Source organism: Macroventuria anomochaeta (genome assembly GCF_010093625.1).
Source record: "Macroventuria anomochaeta strain CBS 525.71 unplaced genomic scaffold BU25scaffold_10, whole genome shotgun sequence".
NCBI classification, from domain to species: Eukaryota; Fungi; Ascomycota; class Dothideomycetes; order Pleosporales; family Didymellaceae; genus Macroventuria; species Macroventuria anomochaeta.
Genome location: NW_022985371.1, coordinates 142350 through 160678, shown reverse-complemented (window position 1 = coordinate 160678; position 18329 = coordinate 142350). Strand labels below are relative to the sequence as shown.

Genomic DNA, 18329 nt, shown 5'->3' with positions numbered 1-18329 from the left:
CCGGCCCGAGGTTGGCCGCGTACCTTCACGTCGCACGAGAGCTCGCGACTCCTTTGCAATCATTCACCAGTTAACTGAACACCAAGAAACCCACAAGTCATCTATCAATCTCCCGAAGATTTAACGATGTATTATAATCGCGCGCTACCTCCATTCTTGCATGAAGTCCTCGATGCCTACTCCACCAGTCTTCGACCTCGAGAGGCCCCACCCAATAAGCTTGAGGCAGAGCAAAGGGCTGTGATGAATGCGGCGATGGTGTAAGTATGTAACATTAGACTTACATCTAGAATGTCCGTTAAGGCCTGCATGTGTTTCGCTCGAGGTGGGTGAACCACAGACATGGCTGCTGCGGTATAGTTACTGGCTAGTTCAACATATTGTCTTTGCTCACTCATTAGATGGCCTGGAAAGAATGTAGGAAGAGTCAGGTCAGCATTTTTCCAGGTATTGGCTGCAATTGTAACTGCAGGACCCACACGATCCTTCGAGTGAGCATGCACTCTCTGATTGGCGGAGGTTGTGCCTAAGATGGGTCAAGTCAGCGCCTGCCTGCTCTTCTGCATGCCACTTTTTGCCTGCCCCTCCATACCTATCGCAATCGAAGCTTCGCTTCACTCCGATCCAGGACATGAGCGCGTCAAGCACGTCGCCGCCCGCCTTTACACCTCAGGCATACAAGTGCCATGACAGTAGCTCTCCACGAGGAACCTAAAAAGTGGTTCCTGCCTGGTGAAGGCCTCGAAACGGCCCTCAGCGATGCTAAACGAACCATCGGTCCCGAAGCGCGTATCTGGGCAGGGCGACATAAAGGCGTTGACGGACACTGGGTCAAGCCCTATGCGCATGCGACCGTGGACTCGAAAGAGTTAACGCGACTGAAGGAGCGATCGGAATCGGTGCTGGAAGCGGCCATCCGTCTCAAAAGCATTTCGAAGGCCGACACGCATAAGAAAGAGAACGATCAGGACCACGGGAAGGCACAGCCTGGCCACAGGGGTCAAGATGTAGAGGGCAAGGCTGTGAACACGGCTCCCACTTCGAAACAAAGCGCACCTCATATAGAGGCAAACGAGGGCAGCGCGCCATCGCCCGTTGACAAGGCGCAGACCAGCTCTGCAAATACTGGGAAACAGCCGGAAACGCTGCAAAACAACAAAGTCGGTCCATCTCTGAATGACTTGGCGGAAGAGTATGGTTGGCAGGTTGGCGCGGAGAAGTTCCTATGGGAACAACCCCCGACATCTGTTATCAAGGTCACAACTAGAGGTTTTCTGGGCAGAGGTGTTATTGGCGAGATTCACGAAGTCAGGATCAGTGGCTTCAACAAGCCAATGGTACGGAAACGCATGAACATCCGTCGGCAATACGCAAAACAGGACAAGGAAAGTATTCGGCATGAGATCGAAAACCTGAAAAGTCTTGACCACCGACACATCGTCAAAGTTCTCGGCTGCTACCAAGAGCAGGTAGGGCAGAACAACGTGGCGTGGTGTGCTCTTATGTTGCCCAGCGGCAACAATGATCTGGGCATGTTCCTCGGCGAGGTATATCCTCAAGCATCAGAAGGCCAAAAAAGCACGTATTGTACTTGGGCGAAGTCGTGGTTTCTTTGTCTTGCTTCAGCATTGGCCTATATGCACTCGCATAATATCCATCATGAAGACATCAAGCCAAGCAACATAATCCACCAAGGCAGCCGGATCTTCTTCACCGATTTCAGTTCTTCACGCAGACTTGAGTCCGGCCTTGAGACCTCAACAGTCAGTCCAGCTAGCGCTACCAGATTGTTTGCAGCTCCCGAGGCCATGTCTTCGAATGGCGTCCTCTCTCGCCACGGCTCAAAGACGGACGTGTTCTCGCTGGGCGTCGTATTTGTGGAGCTGATGACCATCCTGAGTGGGTCTGTTACGCAACTACGCAAGGACGTCGACGTAGGGCCCGGGAAGCCATATCACACAAGAGTCGATCGTCTTCCAGCCTGGTTTTCAACGGGTTCGAGGAGGGCCTCGGCACTATGGGAAGCTTGCGTACGTCAAATGCTCAATCCCGACAGACAGAAAAGACCAAGTGCAAAGCAAGTGGTGGATAGTCTTACTGGTGAAGATTTCAAAATAGCGTTCAGGATTACGTATACCTGCGAATGCGCGAAAGAGCACTATGAGCAGCTCGAATCGACCGAAGAGAACAAAGTGGTGACGACAGTACAGCCTAAGATACTGAGGATCCAGCGTACTTTGTCTGATATTCCAGAAGTAACGGAAACGGCCAATGAGACGAAGCCACCCACATCCAAAAAGAAGACACCTAATAGTAAAGGTGTTCACATCCAGGCTCGCAAGAAAGTTGATGCACTCCCAGCTTCGCCACCAGCGTTGTCTAGTCCGAAGAGCGTTAGTACCGCTGAAATGGGCCCCTCGAAGAACCTGACCCCAGAGGTAATCCAAAGCAACGTCAAGGATGATAAACGCGCCCATGACAACAGTCAACGCAAAGCAGAACCTACCTCGAAATCAATCAACACATCTTCCGATAAGGCTGAGCAGAAGATAAAGGCACCTAAAAATGAGTATAATGGAAAACTGAAGCAGCCTGGTACTAGAGGCGGTAAGAGCAGTATATCAACCTCTTCGAAGGACCCTATCACATCAGAAGGGTCGAAAAATGCTACACCCATAATCACCACCGCACCAGCCAAAAGGAGCTCACACCAAGATGTCAGGTCTATCCAAGAGCCGCCTGCGAAGTCCAAATCATCTGTTTTGGAGAGGTCTAGTGATGGGCAGATTCGACATATTGACGATATCGATATACCAACATCACCAAAGGCCAAAGCCAACATGGCCAATTACGCTAATTCTTCCTCAAATCATAAAGACTCGCTCGCAAAAGCCGGAAAAACCTTGAACACAAGGACGCAACAAAAAGAACAGATTAGCCCGCCGAGACAGTCTGTGCCATCCATAATAGTCAACGACACATCTTTGTACCCACCTTCCAACCGTGCGAGGGTTGAAGAAATCAATAGCCGCTTCAGCCTTGACGGTGATATCATTGAGGTTATTGAGGATCTGAAGGTCGATCGTACACATTCAGCTTCTCCACGACCCCGAAGTTCCAAAAAGAAGAAGAAGAAGCGTTCGACGAGTGTACATAGCACAGCAGGAACAGACTTTTCCACCTCGGAAAGCACAGTAAGCCTACCTGTTGCGATACGGCAGTCAAGGAAGAATGATCAAAGCGCTGGGGAACCTGGAAGGTTTTCAAGATTCATGGGGTGGGGAGGCGGTCTGAGTCTCTGATTTCGGCGCTTAAGATGATCTGATGTGGCTGCTGTCAGCTTGATGGCTCTTGCAGACCTCAGGGAAGCGACACGCGATGGCACCTGTGAGGCATTACAAGTCATTGCTCAGGAATACAATGGGAAGTCGAAAGTGCGACGATGGCGACGATGGCGACGATGAAGAGGTTCGACGCAGACTGCAGTAATGTCAGAGTGCAAGGGGATTGCTCTGCAGAATTGTCTGCGGTTGATAGTTATGACTGCTTTTGTAGTAATGCTAATGGAAAACATACCATAGGTAGATGCAGTTGCGCATCGGCTATACACCCCTCACCCCGCATCCCACCTCCCCCCAAACCACCTAGCTCCCGCACCTGCATTTACACCTCCATACCTTGCATCTCATTCTGACATGACTCAATCGAATCAACCATCTCTCACCAAACCCACTACGAAATGCCAACAAATGCGGCCAAAAACCTCCACGGCAAAACCGTCCTCATAACCGGCGCATCCTCCGGCATAGGTCGCTCCTGCGCCTTCGAATTTGCCCGCACCTCGCCTGCATCTCTCAAACTGATCTTGACAGCGCGGCGCAAAGACCGGCTGCACCAGATATCCAAGCAGATCAAGGAAGAAGTAGGAGACGGCGTGAAAGTCCACGTAGTCAAGCTGGACGTCTCGCAGCGCTCAGAAATCACGCAACTCTTCCAAAACCTGCCAGATGACTTCGCAGACGTCCAGATCCTGGTCAACAACGCGGGCTTCATGAGTGGGTACGAGCGCGCCCCGGACATCCCACCGTCTATCATCGACGACGTCTGGGCTACGAATGTCACCGGCTTGATCCACATGACCCAAGAGTTCCTGAAGATTGCGAAGAAGAGACCTGAGGGTGAACGAGGCGATGTGGTTATGATTGGGAGTATTGCGGGGAGGGAGGCGTATGCCGGGGGGTCGGTGAGTGCAACTTCGGTCGATGAGAGTTGTGGCGGGAAGAGGAGGGGGATTTGTGCAGGAGGGCGCTGACGCGGGCTGACGATGTGTAGATCTACTGCGCGAGTAAGGCGGCGGTGAGGAGCTTCACGGAGGCGTTGAGGAAGGAGTTGATTGCGACGAGGATTAGGGTTATTACTGTTGATCCGGGACAGGTGTTGACGGTGAGCAATCCGACTTAAAAAAGAAGTGTGTGGGGAAGATGCTGATTCCATGGTAGGAGTTTACAGTTGTACGGAATCGAGGTGATGAGACTTCGGCTGATAAGGTCTACGAGTAAGTTCCGGTCGTTCTGTTACTTCATGCCAGCGTGGTCATTGACTCGAGGCAGAGGTTGTGATCCATTGACGCCGGACGATATCGCGGAGGTGGTTGTGTTCGCAGCTAGTAGGAGAGAGAATGTTGTTGTGGCGGACTCGATGTTGTTTCCTAATTACCAGGTGTGATCTTTCCTCAACTGCAACTAGGGATGAAGACTAACGTGCTTGCTACAGGCATCAGCGCTCGATATATACCGTAAGCTATAGAACGCGGGATTAGATATAGCGCAACGCAGACTCGTCAAATGTATCGACCGTGCCATGAAGCATTACCGGCCCAAAGAACAACGTTCAGTGACCCAAGGTGAAATGCGGTATGCTAAGATAAGTTGCAATTCTGCTGCATTCTCGTACAAGGATCTTTCCCAGTAGAGTCGCGATGGTCTATGATGTGACTCAGTATATTTGGCTCATTCTGAATACCGACGTGCTGACAAAGAACAAAGGTGTCTTCCGCGACTGCCCTCAGACCTTCTCCCTTCTCCCGATTGCGAGTCTCTTGCGGTCCTCGAATTCTTGGGGCTGCATTTACCGAGGTTATGGTCGTGGGTGCTCAAGGTCTTGAGACCACGCATTCCGGTTTTTAAGATCGCAGGCCTTCTGTTTCTGATGGCTCGATCTTATGATGCTGGACGTGCTGCTCAATGCCAGTTCTCCGCCTTGGCATACTTCTCTCCATGATCGGTGTTGTACCCTCCCGAGCCCCTGTTGGAGCTCCTCGTTGGCTTTTGGGGAAGTTTCCAGTCGCGTCCGCGCCTCGCGTATGGATCTCTTGACTCTCGAGTAGGTGTATCTCGTGGATTCAGTCGTTCTTGCGTCGTCTTCCTCCTGAGTTCCCGCGCTCTGTCTTCCAAAGCGAGACATGACTTGGCAAAGTCTGCCTTATCCTTCTGTAGATCATGTTCTTTCTGGCGTATGGCCCGGCTATCTCGATCCAGTCGTCGTGCCGTCTCAGCAAGTGAGTCAGCCCGTGGCGACAAAGGCTTTTCGCGGTCCCTGGGCCTTGACGGTTGATTTCGAATCGAACGATAGGGCCTGTCTCTCGATTCAGATGGCAGGTCCACCCTGTATTTTTCAAGGAAACCCAGAGTCTCAGACGCAGGAGAGATCACCCAAGTCCCACGTCTTCCATCGTGTCATCCTGTCTCAAACCTCATTCGTGGCATCAAGAGGACCATGCACGCCACAGTGTTAGGAACACTGCCATCGTCGGGCAAGAAGTAAGTCTTTGGGAACGAGGAGGCCTTGTTCGATAGACGATTGTCATGCATCTTTGCGATAGTATGTATTGGAGTCTCCGGGAGTGTTTCGGTCGATTAGTGTGTCAGTATCTTGGACATCTGCGAGCGGGAGAGTGATCCTAGCTTTATCTTGAGGGTCGCACAAGGCTGGTGGGTCTTTACTGCCCCCAGCACTGTATCAACGTTGACCGGTCGAGATATCATGATGACGAGCCAATGGGGTTCATAGCAGCACCACCTTCAGTAATACCCTTGGCATGTAGGTAAGCGCCACAGCCTCTACCCATTCGCTCGTGAAAATCCCTTCGTAGCATCGCCGCCAAACGATTCGAGACGTCTGTGGGGTATCTAATGTAACTTGGACTTGAGCCGCGGCAGGTAGTAGATTTTGGTGTAATCGCAGTTAGCAGATGAGAGAACGACACTGCGAGAGACTTTCTATACAACGAAAACCTGGAACAGACAAGTAGAACAAGAGAGAGCATGGAGAGTGGTTGAAGGCAAACAAAATTATCAGCTCGACTCCAAGGAGCGGGTGCAGAAGCGACCTGAGGTTCCAAACGCGTCAACATGTCAGGTACTATCTAGCCATGGCTTTTTGGAGGACTTGAGACACAAGGCTCAGTCCCTGTTCCTAGCAATTGAAGTGATGGAACGTGTGGGCGGGAGAAATGCTGACGATGGTTTTGCTCATTAGATGTATACCAGCCGTTTTACTAGGCCTAAAGAAGACGAATGGCTTATACTGGCCGTTGAGCCGAGGCGAGGAGCTTTCGATGATCTTGGTGATGGTAATAATCGCGGTAGCGTGCTCGTCTAACAGATGGATTGCTTTTGCGGCCAGTCGCCTGCGCCTAGGAGCGCCTGTAACTCGTGACTCGTACTGCGTTTGGTGCCCCAGGAGACTTGGGGGTGCGATTCGTGGAAGGCTTCTGGGCGAGAGTGGAAGGGTGCGGCTTCCGAATCCTGAGATCCAGCCTCAGTCCATATTGTGTAGCCTGATCCAACCTCCCCAACCTTGCCAGCAGCACCCACAAGTCCACATCTCCTACTATCCCGGTATCGAAAACCAACGTGTTCAGACGCACTGGCGTGTATAGCGTCTCTATGGAGATCGAGCGACAAGTAGTCAACAGCCCGGCACCGATATGGGACACGTCGAACCGCTTGGTGCTTGGGTTGTATTGTAGGGTTCCGGTGTCACTCGTGAGTGCGTAGTTCCAGATCATGTTGCGCAGCTCAGCGGGGAGCTTGAAGAGGAAGGAGGTCATTTGTTAGGAGACGGTGTAGTTGCTGGTTGCAATATTGCGTCAGATGTAGTGATAGTGTGCGTATCGCTAGAGTTGTGGTGCTCTGAACTGGCACGGCTCAGGGTCTGGAAGGACTGCGACCCTTGTTGACTTTTAGTGGGAGCCTTGTAGGCGGCCTCGCGGAGGCCTGTAACAGGCCAAGCATGTGGATTTGAAGAGTTGACTTGACAGAAAGTTGATGATGTTGTCAACAAGACTGAGTACGAGACGCGGGAAACTCTCGACGCGTTGTAGTTCGATGCACCGACCAAGTTTCGCAGTGTAAACGGTGTCTCGCCAGAACTGGAATAGCAGACGGAACGCTGCATCCGTGATGGTTGCTAGAATGCTGCCGCAGATTTAGAGTGCCGAACTACGTTAGCCAAATCCATCCCATGTTCGGTCTATGGCGTGCTGACAATGCGCAAGTGAAGGAGCAATGAGTCACGTGCATACGCGCGTAGATGCGCGTTCCGGTGAAGACGAGCTCTCATCTCGTTGTAATGTGTCTTACAAGGTGATCCCACTCTTTTGACCTGGCAGCGTGCTCTCTTCGAACTCGATCTTCTTGACATGCTTTCCTGGCACGACAACCAAGCCCACGTAGCGGCTGTTCCAAGTCACCTTCGCAGATGAGTTTCCGGACTCTTCAATAGGCTTGCGAATGGCCTCAAGAGATGGCGCACGGTACTCATACGCAAGTGAAAGGATAATATTGCAGTCCTGCAGGCGTCAGTACAACGCCTCCTCTTTGGTAACAGCAGGCGCACCTTGTCAGTGCACTTCATCTGGCCGCCAAACACCCGCCCGTCAGAAGCATGAATGCGCAGATTCTTGCCAATGAACTGCGAGAGCCAAAATGTGGCTTGTTCGTTGTCCATCTTGCTGTTGGTCTTATTTTTGTTGCTGGTTGGCGACTTCAAGTATGGGAGGTACCAACTGTATCTTTTTGCAGCCATCTCGGCGACGATGTCTGGGTAGGCTGTGCTTAAGTGGGCGGAAAAGTGGAGGGGGTGGCTACATCGTGGCTTCCCGCAGTGGCTGATGCGGTGGTGTTCGGAGGAGATCTTAGTCAGCAAACTTTTCTGAGCATCGACATCTGATCGCGACTCGTGGAGGCGATTAACCACACATCATCATGCACTCAATACGGCGGAGCTGCCAGTCGGCACTGCGAAACTCGCACGGCGTTTCCAGCTATGCCAATGGCTCGCGCCGCGCCTTCTCTCGGAGTGTAGCGCGGTCGAAGGGTGCGCATATACATCACGTCGTCTACAATAGATAGCGCTGACGAATACATAGGCGGCCTTCCTGTCTTCCTCGAACCCTCCTCCACCGAGCTCTCGTCCCTCCTCGCGAAGATCAACTCCAAGGTTCTCCTCCCCGAACACCTGTCAAGAGAACAGCAGAAGCTCGTCTATAAGCAAAAGTCACGCGCAAAGCTCGAGACCGAGCCTGTCGAGGTCACAATTGGCGACGTCACCCTCCCTCTCGAACACATCGACCGCAATGTCAGACCGAGCCGATGGGAAAGCTTGAAGAATGTCGTGCGCCAGAGTGAAACGACAGCAGATTGGGAAAACGTTGTCCGTGTTCTGGAAGGCTTCCACAGCGCTGGCATTGCCATCAAGCCAGAATGGCAGGAGCTGGTTGTGCGAACTCTGATTGAAAACGGACATCACAACATCGTTTTGAAGGCGCTGCAGAGAGTCAAGGCGACCGGGCTGCGATTGAGCAACTACAACGTCACAATGAGGGTCCTGAAGGGCGCGCATGACCGGGCCGCCGAGTCAGAATGGGATAGGGAAGAGACAGTCAAAGCACTGCGCTACGCACGACAGATCGTGGAGTTGATGGAAGAAGATGATCACCACGCCGTCCTGTCCAAGGGTGCAAAGATGACCCAGACCGACTGGAGGAGCAAGCCCTACGTGATCGCCGTACCGACCGAGCTGGCAGCCGTCGTGGCGCAGAAGCACGAAGGCGACGTCGAGACCGTCAAGACACTGGCAAACCGTCTCGTCAACGCTCTGAAGCAGGACAATGCCGCCGTAAGACCCCAGTCCAAATCCTCCCACGAACCGTTACCAATCCAAGCCCAGGACTCGATCGACCGCGTCTCCGCCTTCGGCACAAAGACAGAAGCAGACTTCAAGAACAAGAACGGCCAGACTGACGCCGTCAACGTGTACTGTCAAGGCCTCTTCGAGCTTCTTACAATCTGGAATGCACTCAAGACCTCGAGGACTGTATTAGGCGCGGAGATGCCGCTTGCGGCTGAGGCTGCTGAGTATGAGAGCAGGATCAAGAAGGTTTTGGATGAGGGTGTTGAGGCTGTGCCTACGCTGCAGAAGAGGGGTGGAGTAGAGCTGAGGAGCCAGTATCCTGCGTACGTTAGGGAACAGCTGCAGAAGTGCCAGGCATAGGTTCAGCATCTTTGGGCCAAGTGTACGATTTGGGATGTGTAAAGCGAGTTTGTACAAATGTAACATAGAGAGCTGAGCGCGCATGGTGTAGGGGATATTAGCAGCGCATGGTGTAGTGGATATTAGCAGCGCAATTGCAAACACATTGCCATTGAGTGTTCGACATGTGATCGTCATCGAGTCCTTGAACGCATCACTTTTGGGTGAGAAGACATGGATCTTGTTGAGCCGATTTGAAGGTTGCCTCGAGATTTCAAATGCCTGGCCTCGCAAGACTTGAAGGAAGTTGCGGTCTGCTTTCGTTTTGAGGCCAAGAAGTTTGCGAATTCGAAGCACAAACGAGATTGAGCTTCAAAGCGATCACAGAGCAGTCCGCATAACTTCGTTAAACAAAAGTAGTAGGTATTAGAGAGAATTTCTTGAAGCATATCTTTGTGGCACGTGTAGATTTTTGTAGATGTCGATGAACGCAACTATTGAATGGATAAGGAGTCTACTTGCAATATCATGAATGTAAGTGTGTGGCAGTCCCATGGCGGAATCTTGTAGCGTTTTCATGCGAGGTTCAATGCAACCTCCAAGTTGGTGTCTCGGTGTCTCATATGATCTATCCGACATGGATGTTGCAGTAGCGCTGACGTTGGTCATCCACGTACTTAAGCGCCCTGCAACTGCATGAATGCTCAGAACTCTGTAAACTCTGTACCAAGCTGCCTGTTATTGGCTCAGAGTCGCAAACCAACCGTTCGTGCAGCGTTGTTTGACCGGCACGCTACTGACGCCAGGCTGTAAAGAGTATGTCGACACTAGACGATGAGTAAGGCAGCTGACGGTCTACGCATATATAAACGCATAGAATCATTTCAAGGCAGTTGCCTCTGAGTTAATTCTTCGCCTCAGGATCTCAAGCAGCGTAGAACAGCTCCTATCGTAGACTTTTTCCACCATGTCCATACCACCCCCAGAATCAGGCTACGCCTTCGTCGGCCTCTCAAACCTACACAACGACATCTACCACTCCATCTCCGCCAAAGAAACTCCCACTCTGCACCAACCTGGCAAGGTTATCCTCATAACCGGTGCTGGCCGAGGCATTGGCCGCGCAATCGCCCTGCAATACGCTCACGCGGGCGTCGCCGGTATCATCCTGTGTGCTCGTACCAACGACCAATTGGACGAAGTCGAGTCCAGAATCAAGGCGATTAACGCAGATATCCGTGTACGCAAGCAGTCTATCGATGTGTCTTCGGATTCTGCTGTTGCTGCACTCGCCAAAGAGGTGGAGAGTGAGGAAGATCGGTTGGATGTCCTAGTCAACAATGCAGGCCACTCCGCAGCTTGGATCCCGCTCCACGAATCCAACCCCTCAGATTGGTGGCGCACGCAAGAAGTCAATTTCAAAGGCCCGTACCTCTTAACCCATGCCTTCCTGCCCCTACTGTTAAAAACCGCTGAGAAGACCGGGCATGTCAATATCGTCAACATGTCGAGCATGGGCGCGCTTCAGGTAAACGCAATTGCATCGTCGTACAACTCGAGTAAACTGGCACTCTGTCGATTGACGGAACATACCGATGTCGGGTACGCAGACAAGGGAGTCAACGTGGTGAGCCTGAATCCCGGAGGTGTGGTGACAACTTTGGCGAACCAGGAGATAGAGATCCTGAAGCCTTGTAAGTGATTGCGTTGGGATTGCTGTAAGTGCTAAAGCTGACGCGTGCTGACAGACCTGAATGATACCCCTGAGTTGTGTGGTGGGTTTGTAGTCTGGTTAACTGCTGAGCCGAGGAAATGGCTGGGTGGACGGTATGTGGCTGCGCCGTGGGATGTTAATGCCCTGGAGCAGTTGAAGGACGAGATTGTCAATGGTGATAAGCTGAAAGTCAAACTTGTAGTCTGAACAATCAGCGACGAAGGCTGGTATAGTAGTTGAGGATCGAAGTAGGCCAAATTTCCTACGCTCAGTTACGATTGAGCATCCGCTTTGTGTTGCTCTCAATGGACAGCGCACCCATTAACCAAACGAATCAAAACTCCGCGTATCATACTCCTTACCCTCTTCCCTCATCTCGACCACAGTTTCCCACTCCCAAATTCCCGCATCTCCATCTTCTTTCTACCACTTCCTACACACACTGCAGTACCATATCTTCTCGCAAGGTTCCGGAGCATAAAATTCGACCTCAGTCCTCTCAAGACATTACTAGGGCCAAAGTCATGCTAAAGGCATAGTGTTTAGGATCGTGAGTGATCAGTACGCATGTGCGGAAATATTGAGGGATTGAACTGAGGTTGTATTGGGTGAAGCTACGGACAGTATGTATAGGTGAGTAGCTGTAAACAACGCCAGTGTGACGTGGCAGTCAATCTCATGGCAGGTGAGGTTCGACAGGCAAGAGCGCCCTGAACCGTGACACATAGCATGAGGTCGTTAGCGAGTTGATTAATTAGCCTGAGGAACCCCATCGGAAAGTCTCGCGCTCGTATCCTAAGAATTGGCAGGAGTCGTGTTCTAAGCGGGCTTTCAGGTGAAGGTGCGTGAGAAATCGAAAGGAAGTTAGAGCGGAGTAGACAGATAAGGGTGCTTCTGGACTAGATGCTGGTGGCTCGTCCATTGCGGTAGTGTCCTCGCTCGTTGTTGGTGTAAGCTAGATGAATGGCGGAACGGTTGGTCAGCAGGGTCAGCAGAGAAGAAGGCATGTGGTGTTGTGAATCTCATCTGACGCGGTCGTCGGTTACGTGTCTGACTATCACTAATAATGACTTTCACAAGTTGCTGAACCCCTCTGTATAAAACCATGATGTCATCTACCCACGAAGTTGTTCTTTGGACCAAAAGACATATCTCATCATCGTTCCAATTACCAAGGGGGTCAGCAACTTGTGAAAGTCACCAATATTCGGAAGAATGAGGGATCTTACATTGTTTCCTACTAGCTCGCCAGGTGATGCCAACACTCACCTAACGTCGTGGCCAGATGCTCGGCGACCGCAGACTTCCACCTAGGTGGTACAAGCCGAATGCAGCGTACTTTCTCATCGACTGTTTCTCTCGGCACTTGCATCCTCTTGAAGAAAGCCGTTTCCACATCGCGCACGCCGGTAAGTGTTATCAAAGGAGAGCATCTCTTCAGAATGCTTTTTGCAAGTGCAATATACTAATCGAAACGCCATGAAAGCGGCATGGTCTTCATTGTGAAGTGGAGAGAAGATGGACGATGAAAGCCTTCGGGCAGCGCTGGAAACAGTCAGTAAGACGGTACGATAAGGCTTATATAAGTACGTTACGGGTGGATTTTCGGTGTTGCTGCTGCCCGATTGATTAAAAACAGACGTTTTACACTCAGTAGCCGTAGTATAGCACATACATTTCTTATTTGAGTATAGTGTACATATCAGAGTGAATTGCTTGTCTCGTCTGCTGCTTCACTTTCTCACCTCCCCCACATCTCATGAGCCATCACCTGGTCTGCCGCCTTTGTCAAATAGCTTGCAACTATGCCGGTCTTGAGCCAGTTTTTCTGGAGTTGAAGAGCTTTCATAGTTGATGCTGAGAGTGAATTGCAATCACACGTGATTGTTTGTTTAGCAGAGCTGAAGCAGCGCTCGCACTTGCAGCTGGTACATGGGATAGAAAGGAAATCACAAGCCATTTTGAAGACAATAAGGTACTTTGCGCGGCCAACTTTGAGCCACTACTGCCACGGATCATCCATCAACTGCTGGTAAGCGTCATCCTTTGATAGATCCTCAGGTAGGTTGTCAAAGTACTGCCGGAGCTTTCTTCTGCGCTTCTGCTTCTTGCAACCCCTGTTGTCAGTGAGGTATGCTTCGGGCATACTGCTGAAACGAGAATCCATGAATGATAGTGGACGTGAAATTGGGACTTGATTGAAAAGGCTGTAGGCGACTTTGAAACAAGTCGCTCTCGTTCAACTCGAGGCCAGTCACTCAGTGGAGGGCCCGTTGGGCTTGTATATTATCTGGCCGACACTGTTGATCATCATCGCCTTCCTGTCGTCGAAGTCACTGCTTTGGCTCATGATGCAGGACTGTGTGGAAGAGGCAAAGCAGGTCATCTTCAGGCTGCATTCGACAAAAGGAGACGATACGTTTGCGACTCAAGATTTCGACGAGACCAAGCGACATACGGCTATTGATCAGAAGTTGGAGACCGCTTGGGTAAGTCCTGAATTATTTGGACATCTTCGAAACCGTCAGCTGACCTCATCACAGCTTTCAATGTTCATGAAGGCATCGTACCGTCGCCGTGTCGCTATCACCTGCTTCTACTGCTTCCTCGGCCAGTCGACTGCCATCCTCGTCATCAACAACTACGGTCCCACCTTCTATGCCGCTTTTGGCTTTGATGTCAGGCAGACACTCCTCTTGACGGCGGGCTGGGTCTCAGTCTCGATCCCCTTCTGGCTGATTGGCGCCTTCCTATCGGACATTATTGGTCGCGGGCCTATCATGCTGATCGGTATCGGCGTAATCATCGAGGCTGCCGCAGTTCGATACTTCGAGATGGACCCAACCAGAAAGGGCCTCGGTGCTCTCGGCGTCACAATCCTGTTCTGCTTCAACGCTGTCTACCAGCTCGGTGTTGATGTTGGCGGCAACGTCTTCTACAGTGAGGTGTTCCCTAACCAGATTCGATCCAAGGGTGTGGTGCTGGTAAACTTGGTCCTTGCTCAGGCTGATCTTGTCTACCTGCAAGTGACTCCGTACGCTTTTGCAAACATTGGATGGCGATTTTTCCTGATAAGTTATATCCTCGTAGTTGACACGCGACGTGACACTGACAACACAAACAGGTCTTTATCATCATCTCTGGACTGGGCTGGATCGTCCTCTACTTCGTACTGCCTGAGACTCTTAGTATGCCATTGAAGAGCGTGGCGAAGTTGTTCGGCGACGATCCGGCTACCATCGCGGCGCTTTCGGAAGGGTCTGCGCACGAGGTCCGATTTCACGAGATGAAGTCGGAGAGAAGCGAGGTTTAGTGATGGAACAACACGGGTAAATCTCATGATAAAAAGGTGTGTTGGTTTAGTGAAAGACGAAATTTCGCTTTATTTGCAAAACCTATCGCAGAACGTTGATACATATGACATAAGCTTTTCGATTCGCTATGCAAGAAATGCTCACATGACCGAATGACTGGTGATGATCAGATTCTCGTGAAGCCATGAAAAGTGCCCCCAACGCCGAACAATGCTGCAGAAACTGAGGAACCAGGCGATAACTCTTCCTTCGTTGACATTATGATCCTCGATATGGACGAAACTTCGTAAACTCGATCTTTTTGGACAATGATTACCGAACCGATCCGATGACCGAGATGTCGTCGATCGCGTCCTCATTCTCGTCGTCGCGGTGAACAACCTTCTTGAGGCCATTGTCAATTTCGACTGGGCCAACATCCTCCTTAGGTACCCAGATGAGCTGGATGACACCAAAGACGGCCATGAGCGTGAGGCCGAACCACGCGGTAGCGCTACCACCAATGGAGTAGATAGCTCCTACCAAAGGGCAAGCAATAGTTCTGGCGAGACAGCAGGCGGACATAGCCAGTCCGTTGACGCGCCCAAGAACCAGCGGTGAAGGAACAGCGTTCTTCATCAGGATGAGAGAGCAGGGGAAAACGATGATACCGAAAAACGCCTGCAAGAGCAGAGTGAAGTAAACTCCGGGCGAGACAAACTCATCAGGAAGGGCGCTGATGAAGGGGATAATGACGTAGCAGATGGGGTAAAAGAGGACCATGTAGAAGAAAGACTTCCACACACCAACATGCTCGACGAAAATGGGGAAAATGAAGCCTTGCACGAACAATGCGATGAAACCGTTGATGGCCAAGAAAGCGCCTACATCGTGGAGAGACATGCCGAGACCACCACGGAAGTCAACGCCACGAGCCATGGGCTCATCCAAGATGTAAACAGGGAGAATGCTGACAAACGCCATTTGGTGGAATGCGAAGATGGACATCGAGATGATCATCATAACAACCGTCTTGTTGAAAGTTGAGCGTGGCTTAGGGGGCGGTCCTCGAGTAGGGAGAACGTTGTGAGGCGCGACCCTAATGGAGTGCATGGTGCCGAAAGACGAGCGACGGATGTCGAAACGCTGATCGAATGGCGCGGGCATACCCTCTTCCAGGAAAGATGCACGCTTGCGAATGTGACGAATGCTGCCTGCGACTGACATGGAGTGCAGGCGTTCCCTTGTCAAGCTGACAATAGAACCACGAGGCTCGCGCACCGAGCCAGCCACAGAACCACGGACACGTCCCGGGATCTGGTGGGGCTGCTGCGGTGGAAGCAGACGACTCCTCTCGTTGACGTTGTCGCCGTATGTGATGCCACCGTTCTGGTCGGGCTCCTCCTCGCGGACTAATGTCTCCTTCAGGAAGAACATGCCCTGGATAATTGCAAGAACGATACCAATGGCCGCGACGAGGTTGGGGAGGAGGTATGGGTACTTTCCAAATAGACCATCCTTGGCGAAAGCGTTGGGGTAGAAGACGGCTGGCTGGGCAAGGAAACCACCCATGGCTGAGCCAATGATGCCTCCCAGAGTCCAGACGAAGGGCTGTGTGGCATATGCACGAGCTGAGATTGTGTTAGTGTGTATTGCAATTGTTCAGGTGTTTGGCGTTCTTACGCTCATGAGCTGGGTTCTTGACCATCTCGGCGACCATGGTTTGCATGATAGCAACATTTCCATTCAAAGCACCACCAATGAATCGCGCAAGTAGCGCAACCCAGAAGGTACCAGCCATACCAAAGACAATACTGGACATAGCAACACCAGCCAGACCAATCAGCGCGACCGGTTTCCTGCCGTAGACATCGGAGATAGATCCCCATAGCGGCGCGGTGATGGCCTCAGCGATGGCATAGGCAGAGACGAGCAGTCCGGAGTAGAAAGAAGCATCGCGTTCATGAATGCCCAAATCCTGTACCATCACGTACGAGTACGCGAGGATGGAATTGAATGCGAGAGGCTCGGAGAATCGGCATATTCCTAACCGGCGGTCAGAAAACTCTCATTTTGCCATGACATCACCGCGTCGAGCAGTAGCACCCACCGATAATAATGAGCTGTTTCGTGGGGAACGGCTCGTCCTTGGGGTCGAGAGGCATGGTAACGGGCCTACTGTTTGTTGATGGAGAAGGAAGAAGAGGCGCCGCGCATAGGAAAGGGAAAGGCAATGGCAATCAAGGTTTGGCAGTAATTAAGAAACAAAAGGCGGAGCTTTGGGGCTTATCAACGCTAAGGTCTCACGGGCCGAAGAACCTCCACGAACTGAATTCACCACGTGAGAGCCTCCTCTCCCACTGTGCCACATGCAAGTTATCCCAGTTTAGCGCAGTGCGCCCCGTCGTGCAACGAAAAGGAGATAAACGTGCCGTGCACCCTGTCAACTCAAGGTTGCAAACTCGCTTGTCTCGCCCTCAGCTTCAGTGGCTAGCATCCGCCGACATGCACTCCTACAGGTCTGGTGCTATCAATCTGCGAGTCACCTTCTTCGCAACGGTCGTCCCATGGTACGCTTGAAGGCCCTAAACTCAGGGTTCACCAAACATTTCCCTCTTGCAAATCCATCGACAGAAACTTTTGAGCTTTCTCAATTGGCCAAACACGGCATCCCGTCCCCCTTGTCCGCCCGTCACAAACGTCATCCCATCGAAAACCGGGTTTGCCAGGTGCAGCATCTGTTGAGCAAAGCCCTGCATTCTCCAATCTCGGGTCGCACACGGTAACTTCGTCTCCAAACGCTCGTGCTCCATGCGACACCTGCGCACTCTCATCTGTCATTGAATTGTTATTTGTTGGGATGATTTTACCTTTCGGTCTCATTTGCCGTTTCAAGTCCAGCTTGTCGGTGGTCATGAACACCGTTGGATTACAAGCGTTGTTCGCTAGCGACAAGCTCGAATTGTTCGATACCATGCGCATCGGCGCGAGATACGAGTTGAGGAAGGTAACCTGTCAGGATCAAGCCCATTCCCTGGATACTACTTGTGGCGCTCTTTGCGTCACAATACGTTAATCTGGAGAACACCAACACGCGCTGCGGTCACGATGACATTGTATGTCTGAACTCAACATTCTTGTCGAGCCGACCAATGTGCGGTGAACATAGCCCACGATGAGGCATGCAGCCACAACACTTGCTTGCAGCGTGTGTTATCTGCGGGGTGGCCCACGGGGTCCAATGAGCTAGCGCAAACGTTGCGCAAGCTGCAGGATCTCGAACTGCAGCTTGCTGAACGGTCCACTCGCTTGATCTCGCTTGATGATGATGAGTTGCAGGTTGAGCTAATCTGTATAGCATTGAGAGAGTGAAAAGATACGCACGTGACTGTGTGCGTGCCAAGAGCGAATGGAAGACTTAGCGCGTAGCTCCGGTCACACATTCCTGTCTTGTCGTCATGACACTCCTCTCACCTAACGAAATCATACCAACACAGCGCGACTGAAACACGTTCGTCGTGCTAGGCTTTGGTTGGAGAGGTAACAGACACAGCATCAAGCAAGTCTTTCGCTCCGCGGAAATTGAGTTTTGTTTTTCTCGTTTCGCGTACCCGGCGATCATGCATCGTTCAGTTCACGATGCATTTCGACCACAGAGATTGAGATCTGGCATTGCTCCTACAGGCCCAAAGCTCCCGTCCCGCAGCAGCACACAACAGATGCTCTATACAAGACTGGCAAGAATCGATCCGTCGACCAGGGCTTTCGGATCGGCACATTTAATTCAC

General features: G+C 51.6%; 8 protein-coding genes across 8 annotated transcripts; 5 read left to right on the top strand and 3 right to left on the bottom strand.

Moving 5' to 3' along the window:
• The first annotated feature begins 542 nt into the window (after positions 1-542).
• On the top strand, positions 543-3608 carry BU25DRAFT_18815 (kinase-like protein). The gene has a single exon (XM_033700981.1). The coding sequence runs from the start codon at positions 687-689 to the stop codon at positions 3300-3302; it is 2616 nt and encodes an 871-aa protein (XP_033563443.1). The 5' UTR covers positions 543-686; the 3' UTR covers positions 3303-3608.
• An 86-nt stretch (positions 3609-3694) lies between these two features.
• On the top strand, positions 3695-4837 carry BU25DRAFT_438800 (NAD(P)-binding protein). The gene is made up of 5 exons (XM_033709079.1): positions 3695-4243; positions 4333-4443; positions 4500-4555; positions 4611-4719; positions 4774-4837. Exons 1-5 carry the CDS (start codon positions 3740-3742, stop codon positions 4804-4806), a joined length of 813 nt encoding a protein of 270 aa, XP_033563442.1. The 5' UTR covers positions 3695-3739; the 3' UTR covers positions 4807-4837.
• A 1857-nt stretch (positions 4838-6694) lies between these two features.
• BU25DRAFT_420128 (uncharacterized protein) lies at positions 6695-7111 on the bottom strand (the record flags this gene model as incomplete). The annotated part of the gene is made up of 1 exon (XM_033707984.1): positions 6695-7111. The coding sequence occupies one exon, from the start codon at positions 7109-7111 to the stop codon at positions 6695-6697; it is 417 nt and encodes a 138-aa protein (XP_033563441.1).
• A 528-nt stretch (positions 7112-7639) lies between these two features.
• Positions 7640-8010, bottom strand: BU25DRAFT_337195 (uncharacterized protein; the record flags this gene model as incomplete). Its single annotated transcript, XM_033702665.1, has 2 exons — positions 7640-7852; positions 7900-8010. 2 exons carry the CDS (start codon positions 8008-8010, stop codon positions 7640-7642), a joined length of 324 nt encoding a protein of 107 aa, XP_033563440.1.
• A 246-nt stretch (positions 8011-8256) lies between these two features.
• BU25DRAFT_364303 (uncharacterized protein) lies at positions 8257-9705 on the top strand. Its single transcript, XM_033703785.1, has 2 exons — positions 8257-8379; positions 8432-9705. The coding sequence occupies exons 1-2, from the start codon at positions 8268-8270 to the stop codon at positions 9553-9555; spliced, it is 1236 nt and encodes a 411-aa protein (XP_033563439.1). The 5' UTR covers positions 8257-8267; the 3' UTR covers positions 9556-9705.
• Positions 9706-10253: 548 nt separating this feature from the next.
• On the top strand, positions 10254-11609 carry BU25DRAFT_364299 (putative oxidoreductase ucpA). Its single transcript, XM_033703784.1, has 2 exons — positions 10254-11228; positions 11283-11609. Exons 1-2 carry the CDS (start codon positions 10502-10504, stop codon positions 11453-11455), a joined length of 900 nt encoding a protein of 299 aa, XP_033563438.1. The 5' UTR covers positions 10254-10501; the 3' UTR covers positions 11456-11609.
• A 924-nt stretch (positions 11610-12533) lies between these two features.
• On the top strand, positions 12534-14561 carry BU25DRAFT_420125 (uncharacterized protein; the record flags this gene model as incomplete). The annotated part of the gene is made up of 6 exons (XM_033707983.1): positions 12534-12657; positions 13174-13280; positions 13314-13379; positions 13462-13737; positions 13792-14232; positions 14373-14561. 6 exons carry the CDS (start codon positions 12534-12536, stop codon positions 14559-14561), a joined length of 1203 nt encoding a protein of 400 aa, XP_033563437.1.
• Positions 14562-14626: 65 nt separating this feature from the next.
• On the bottom strand, positions 14627-16787 carry BU25DRAFT_489855 (MFS general substrate transporter). The gene is made up of 3 exons (XM_033711450.1): positions 16652-16787; positions 16225-16587; positions 14627-16172 (listed from the first exon to the last, which is right to left on the bottom strand). The coding sequence occupies exons 1-3, from the start codon at positions 16704-16706 to the stop codon at positions 14875-14877; spliced, it is 1716 nt and encodes a 571-aa protein (XP_033563436.1). The 5' UTR covers positions 16707-16787; the 3' UTR covers positions 14627-14874.
• Between the last annotated feature and the right edge of the window lie 1542 nt (positions 16788-18329).

What these genes read in the sequence shown, in the direction of transcription:
- BU25DRAFT_18815 (XM_033700981.1), top strand. Translation starts at nt 687, where the DNA reads ATGACAGTAGCTCTCCACGAGGAACCTAAAAAGTGGTTCCTGCCTGGT.
- BU25DRAFT_438800 (XM_033709079.1), top strand. Translation starts at nt 3,740, where the DNA reads ATGCCAACAAATGCGGCCAAAAACCTCCACGGCAAAACCGTCCTCATA. An exon ending in AGGCGTATGCCGGGGGGTCG is followed by an intron (nt 4,244 to 4,332) that starts GTGAGTGCAACT and finishes GACGATGTGTAG; the next exon opens with ATCTACTGCGCGAGTAAGGC. An exon ending in TCGGCTGATAAGGTCTACGA is followed by an intron (nt 4,556 to 4,610) that starts GTAAGTTCCGGT and finishes GACTCGAGGCAG; the next exon opens with AGGTTGTGATCCATTGACGC.
- BU25DRAFT_364303 (XM_033703785.1), top strand. Translation starts at nt 8,268, where the DNA reads ATGCACTCAATACGGCGGAGCTGCCAGTCGGCACTGCGAAACTCGCAC. An exon ending in GAGTGTAGCGCGGTCGAAGG is followed by an intron (nt 8,380 to 8,431) that starts GTGCGCATATAC and finishes ACGAATACATAG; the next exon opens with GCGGCCTTCCTGTCTTCCTC.
- BU25DRAFT_364299 (XM_033703784.1), top strand. Translation starts at nt 10,502, where the DNA reads ATGTCCATACCACCCCCAGAATCAGGCTACGCCTTCGTCGGCCTCTCA. An exon ending in GATAGAGATCCTGAAGCCTT is followed by an intron (nt 11,229 to 11,282) that starts GTAAGTGATTGC and finishes GCGTGCTGACAG; the next exon opens with ACCTGAATGATACCCCTGAG.
- BU25DRAFT_489855 (XM_033711450.1), bottom strand. Translation starts at nt 16,706, where the DNA reads ATGCCTCTCGACCCCAAGGACGAGCCGTTCCCCACGAAACAGCTCATT. An exon ending in GAAACAGCTCATTATTATCG is followed by an intron (nt 16,588 to 16,651) that starts GTGGGTGCTACT and finishes ACCGCCGGTTAG; the next exon opens with GAATATGCCGATTCTCCGAG. An exon ending in CAAGAACCCAGCTCATGAGC is followed by an intron (nt 16,173 to 16,224) that starts GTAAGAACGCCA and finishes ACACAATCTCAG; the next exon opens with CTCGTGCATATGCCACACAG.